Source organism: Phascolarctos cinereus, unplaced genomic scaffold (genome assembly GCF_003287225.1).
Source record: "Phascolarctos cinereus isolate Bilbo 61053 unplaced genomic scaffold, phaCin_HiC Scaffold_9;HRSCAF=440, whole genome shotgun sequence".
NCBI lineage: Eukaryota > Metazoa > Chordata > Mammalia > Diprotodontia > Phascolarctidae > Phascolarctos > Phascolarctos cinereus.
Window position 1 is genome coordinate 187,813,960 of NW_027556402.1, and position 6,518 is coordinate 187,820,477.

General features: G+C 43.2%; 1 protein-coding gene across 1 annotated transcript; it reads right to left on the reverse strand.

Moving 5' to 3' along the window:
- Positions 1–3,847: 3,847 nt before the first annotated feature.
- Positions 3,848–6,312, reverse strand: DRD5 (dopamine receptor D5). The gene is given in 2 exon segments (XM_020992084.1): positions 3,848–6,194; positions 6,197–6,312. Coding segments are annotated over 2 exon segments (1,434 nt in total). The 5' UTR covers positions 6,228–6,312; the 3' UTR covers positions 3,848–4,791.
- Between the last annotated feature and the right edge of the window lie 206 nt (positions 6,313–6,518).

The window sequence follows — 6,518 nt, forward strand, 5'->3', positions numbered from 1 at the left end:
TGTAATAGGCTGCCTAATGTGGTTGTGGATTCCCCATCACTGAAGTAGAAGCTGTAAAACCACTTCTTGGGAGGATGTTATAGAGCAGATTCCTATTAAAGGCAGCTTGATGGTACAGCATATATAGTATAGGAAGTGGAGTCAGGAAAACCTGAGGTCAAATACTGCCACAGACATTCCCTAGCTGTGTTATCCTGGACAAGTCACTTAACCTCTCTGATCTTCAGTTTCCTTATCTTTAAATAAGGATGATAAAAGCACCAACTTCCCAGGGTTATTGTGAGGATCAAATGAGTTAATATCTGTAAAGCACTTTGCAAGCCTTAGGATGAAATTAAAATGTTAGCTGTCATTATGCAAACAAAGGCTGTACTAGATGATCTCTGACTCTCAGATTCTATCATCAGTAATGAAGAGGTCACTACCACGTGAAGCAGTGTTCCATTCCTGTACAGCACTAATTGTTAGAAAATATTCTTGCTTATGCTAGGCATAATTTGACTTGGTGTAACTGTAGCCCATTGGTCCTACTTCCCATCTCTGAAGTAACACAAACTAAATCCATTCCCTCTTTCACCGGTCTTTCAAGTGTTTGAAGACAATGGTTGTGTTTCCCTCTAAGTGTAATCTTCTCCAGACTAAAAGGTCCCTAGTTCCTTTCATCCATCCTCCCATGGTGCAGTTTCCAGACCTTGTGGTGTCCTGGATACACTCCCCGAGATTGTCTTCAGCTTGATTAAAGTAGTCCCTCGTTGCTCATTCTGGACGCTGCACTCTAAGATAACAAGAAGAACTGGCTGAAACAAAGTGGAATGTGCCAAGTCAGACTTCTTTAGAACACAATAAAGTTTACATTATTGGAATTTAAAAGATAACAGTCAAGAGATTGCTCTCTAGCAAGCATGTGAAATAAAGACAACCCCGTAGAGAGGCACATTTGGTGAGGGCTGGGTGTTGTACCAAAAGAAGTTCTACACAAAGCGGTGCTCCAGAGGTCATCCTCCTGCCCTCTGAGGTCCCACAGAACAGATCTAGTCCCTCTTCCTGATACTTGAAGACAATTACTGTGTCCCTCTCCTACCCCAAAATCTCTTCTTCAGCTTACAACTCCCCATGTTCCTGATTGCCTAAAAATTGGAATTGGCCAGAAGTGGAATGGGTTGTCAAAAGGGTAGTGGGTGTCCCCATCACTGAAGGTTTTCAAGTGGATGCTGGATGTTGAGAGTGTTGTACAGAGGATTTTTGTCCAAGTTTGAGTTGGGTCTCATGACCCACGCATTAGGATAGCTAATTTGAAAGGTCTCCGATGCATAGGTCAGAACAGTGAGAGACCAGAAGCAGGAAGACCTTTATGCAGCTATTACAAGAGCATAGGTGAAGGCTTATAACAGCTTGCATTAGAGTGGTAGAATGAACAGAAGGGAAGATGTGGATGGATACGAGAAGAATTGTGAATTTATAATCCAAAGGATTCGGCAATTAATTTATTGCGTGGGTGGAGGGAGGAAGTAAAGGGAAAAGTCAAAGATGACTCTTGGATTTTGAGCCTGTGTGCATAAATTATAAGATTAACAAGATTTGGGGTAGAGGAATAAAGTTTTTTATAATAGCACAAACCAATAACTTATAAATTTAAAACAAATCTGTGATTTGAGCTTGGGACCACTGCTCTAAATTCCATCGGAGTCCAGCTGTAGTCTCATCTCTTCCACAGAACTTTCTCCAATACCCCAACCCGCAACTCCCTCTCTGTCCTCTGATCTCCTGCATAAGTCACCTGGGACTTAACATATTCCACTAAAAACTTTTGCTTGAAGTGGCCTTGTGAGTTTTATGTGACTTGCTAGCTGTGTGATCCTCAGCAGGTCACTTAACCTCTATCTGCCTCAAGTGACTCCCTTGGACTTATAGGTGAAGAGAGTTCCCCATGCTAACATAGCACAGATGCTATGTTGTTACATATCTTTTTACACATCCTATGTCCTATGTCCCAAATTAGATGACATGTTCCTTGAGCTCAGAGACCATTTTTTGAAGTATCTTGTATATATTTGATCAGGGTGATGATGGTGTCTATATAACACAATTAAATAATAATTCCTCTCTAGGTGCCTTCCAAACCTATGATTCTATGAACAAATTATGAATGGTAGAGTTAGTTGAGTATCAGCCTCAATGGAGAGGACGATGTGACCACAATTCTTTGAATAAAGTACTGTGTTACTTAGAAGTAGATGCAGTAATATGCAATTATAGCAGCAAACATAGAGCTGTGCACATAAAAGCATTTGATTGATATTTGTTGAATGAATGAACAAACGCACTTATTGACCCACATATAACTGCAGTTGCAGTTTTAGGAATACTCATTTTTAAAAATAATTTAGTGGCAAGATTTCCAGAGTTCTCAAGCAGCTAATTCCACATCACTGAAGAAAGTTATATCCTGAGGCCTTGAAAAAAGCCTCTCTAAGAATGAGATTTTGCCACAACCACCAGAAGGAAAAATCCCCAAAATAATACTTTTCTCATGACCAGCACAAGTGATAGAATCAAATCAAGCATGCCATAGGGTTCAATAAAGTATATTCTAATGAAAAGACCACTAGATTGGCAATCAGGAGACTTATTCTAGCAAACTCTCTGTGTGACTTTGGACATATCATTTCTCAATTTCCTCATCTGTATAATAAAGGGTTTGTGCCCAATAATCTCTAAGGTCCCTCCTAGCTCTGATATCCTGTGTTCTGTCTTCTAAAGCTCTTTCTAGCTAGGTGGTCTGCTCTTGGAGTCGGGGAAATCTGGATCCAAATCCTGCCTCAGACAACTACTAGCTTTGTGGCCCTGGATAAGTCACTTAACCCCTTCCAGCATCAGTTTCTTCATCAGTAAAATGTGGAAAACAATAGCACCTACCCACAGAGTTGTTCAGGGATCAAAAGAAATAGCATCTGTAACAAACCTTAAAGTGCTATATAAATGATAGTTATTATTTCCAGCTCTGATGTTCTATGTTCTTTCTTCTAAGGTACCTTCCTACTCTGACATTCTAAGGTTCTCAGAAATCGAATACACAAAACAGAAAAGAAAAAAACCAGGGTTGTCCTTAACACTAATGATGCCAAATGTAGCACTTTAAAAGGCTGAAAATAAAATTGTTTTTAAAAGGCAAAATATTGATTATCTGTTTTCCAGAAGACTGATTCAAAGCTAGGATTTATGTGGAAGCACACCTTCACATTTCATTTCCTTCTATTAATTACACTGCCATTCATCATCCATCATGGTAATAACTTGCTCTCAATTGGAATGGTTCTGAGATGAAATATACTTTCTTCACTGTGTGGAATATTGCAAAATGAAGTGATTGAGCAGTTTTTCGCACCACAACCAAAGATTTTCAAGTACTAGATATGCTCATTCAAATTTCATCTTTGGCACCTCTAACTTATTTTAAATGGACTTTATATTTCCAAGCACTTGGAAAGAGTTTGAGGTAATAGATAGTTTTAACAGCCAGGAAGTCTTGTGTTCAAATCCCACCTCTGCCCTATACTTAACTGTGTGGCTCACTTAACCTCTCTCAGTACTCTAGGCAACTCTCAAAGGATTGAAGGATTGAAGGTGGCAGGCTACACAGGAAGAGGGGAATGTCCTCACCCAGGAGTTCTCTTTACCAATGAAATCATACGTCCACTCCCTTTGCCCTCGGATTCCCTTAATCTCCAAGTGAAAAGTTCCATTAAGACGGTAGGGCTTTATTAAAACTATATAAGCATACCCATTTCCAAGCTTTTTAGAAAGAACAGTTAGGAAATAAGCCACAATATTCTTATATTCACCAAGATTAAATAGGAAATTAACTATTTTAATCATATTTAATTTTAATGCAATATTTTAGCACAATTTTATAAACCAATAGCATATGTCTAGAACACCAAGGAAACAGTTTATCTTCACCATTGTGACTATTTTTCAAGGAAAAAATTCATAGAAGAAAAATGAAAATGTCTGGTAAATGGGCAATAGCCCTAACATTGATTTGCAGTACTGACTCAGAACTATAACACAAACATATATCACAGCATAAAGATTGCAACCCACCCCAGCCCCCAGCTCAAAATGCAAATAGCATGAAGAGGCAAATTTAAAGCAATCATCCATCCCTGTGTACAACTTTAAGGCAGAATTTTCTGCTAACATAAAAGCAACATATTTTTTGACAAGGAAAATCTCTTTTTTTTTTAACACTCTACAAAAACCGGTTCCTATAATTCTAGTGAAGGAAGGACCCCACATTGAAAAACAGGTCAATAAATGAAAAATAACCCCATAATCAATATAACCTACATTTATTAGTCCTTCAGAGCAAATCAAGAAGGATTCCATAGCCAATAAAGAAACCCAGCATGATAGGGATTGCACAAACACATTAGAACAGACAGTGACACAGAGATAAATTCCCCCACCCCACCCTTGGGTCTCTGGTGTTTTAAAAACCAATCCAAACACAAGTCACTGGACAAACAGTTTGTAAAAACTACATTTTAATGTCCATGAACATTTCACTCTCCCTGGTGATGAAGAAGAAACAGGGCAGTGGGACTAAAATTCCTCCTTTCACTTCCATAGTTTTGCTAAGCACTTCAGACACTAGACAGAAATACAGAAAAGGCATGTGTTACCTGACCAGCAAGTGTAGGAGTGCGTATGTGTTTGAGCATTTGGGTTTATGTGTGCATTTAAACATCTGCAAATGTACCATTCCAAGAAGCCAGTTCCTTAAGCAGTTTAATGTAAACCGTTTGGAGTGAAGGGTATTATTTTGCCCAGTGAAATCTCTCCCTCACAGTCCAGCTCGCACACTGAATCAGTTGCAAGATCATGATTCGGGGAAGTTTGGGAAATCTGAGACATCCTGTCAAAGGGACCATCATCATTTCCACTTACAGAGTCAACCACATTAGGGATCATGTTGATGTAGGCAGTGGCAATCTCTTTGTGGAATACCGTGTCCTGGTTGTAAGAGATGAGCTCATTGCTAATGTTCACTGTCTCCACCGGGGTTCCAGCACAGAAGTGGCTACACCCCAGAAGGTTGGCAAATACCTTCCGAAAGTCAGCATTGAAGGCATAGATGATGGGGTTGAGGGATGAGTTGGCCCACCCAAACCAGACAAAGATGTCAAAAGTTGTCTCACTCACACAGGGGAAGCCAGATTGGGGGTCCCCAGGGTTGTCACAGAAAGGAACCATGCAGTTCAGAATGAAGAAGGGGAGCCAGCAGCAGACAAAGACCCCCATGATCACAGATAGCGTCTTTAGGACTTTGGTCTCCTTCTTGATAGAGCTCTTGAGGCTGTTATGATGCTGGCAGTCCATTCTGTTGCTCCGGCAGCTCTGAGCATGCTCCGCAGCCCTCTCCAAGGAGGAAATCCTCCGGATCTGCACCTGAGCTATGCGATAAATTCTTGTATAGGTCACGATCATGATGGCCACCGGTATGTAGAAACTGATCAGGGAGGAGGAGATGGCATAAGTCCTGTTGAGACTTGAGTCACAGTTCTCAACCCCCTCAGTCACGAGTTCCTCTGGCTCCTCTCCCCAGGGGGTCCCATTGGTGAAAGTGGATGGAGGGGACTGGTTTCTAGCAAAATCCTCTTGGTCTTTATGCCAGTGAAGCTGCACAGGGATGAAAGAGATGAGGATGGACAAGGCCCAGGCTGCACTGATCATGATCAAGGCCACCCTCTGGGTCATCTTGCGCTCATAGCGGAAGGGGCTGGAGATGGCCCAGTAGCGGTCCACGCTGATGACGCACAGGTTCAGGATGGAGGCAGTAGAGCACATGATGTCAAAAGCCACCCAAATATTACAGAAGGCCCCAAAGGGCCAGTAGCCAGCCACCTCTGCTACGGCTTTCCAGGGCATGACTAGGAGGGCGACAAAGAGGTCAGAGATGGCCAAAGACACAATGAAGACGTTGGTCATCTTGGAGCGCAGATGTCTGTATCGAATGATGGCCACACACACCAACACATTCCCCAGCAAGGTCCAGAGAATGAGGAGCGACAGGAGGCTGGCAGTGACTATCTGCGCCGGCCCCAGAATTTCCCGGCTGTTCCCACCTGCCCCTTCGGGGCCCCAGGCGCCTGCTGGGGGCAGCTGCAGCTGCAAGAGCAGCAGTGGGGGTATAGGGTCCGGTTCCGTCGGGGTGGTAAAAGCATGGCAGGGACTCCAGGGGCGCTGGGCACTGGGCGACAGACACTTCACCCGAATGCCCCTGGCGAAGCCCCATTGGCACCCTCCCTCCCCCAGGGCTCCTGCGCCCCGAGGGCAGATGCCCTCTCTGAGCCGGGAGGCCGGCAGCTGCCCTCCGGCTGCTATGGGGCTTCCGTGCTGAAGCCCAGGGCTGAATCTCCGCGCAGCGCAGCAGCTGCCACGGCCACCAGGAATCCCGAACGGAGCGGGAAAGAGGATTTCGGGGCGCCAAGTGTCGGGTTCTGAGGGTTGGCTCT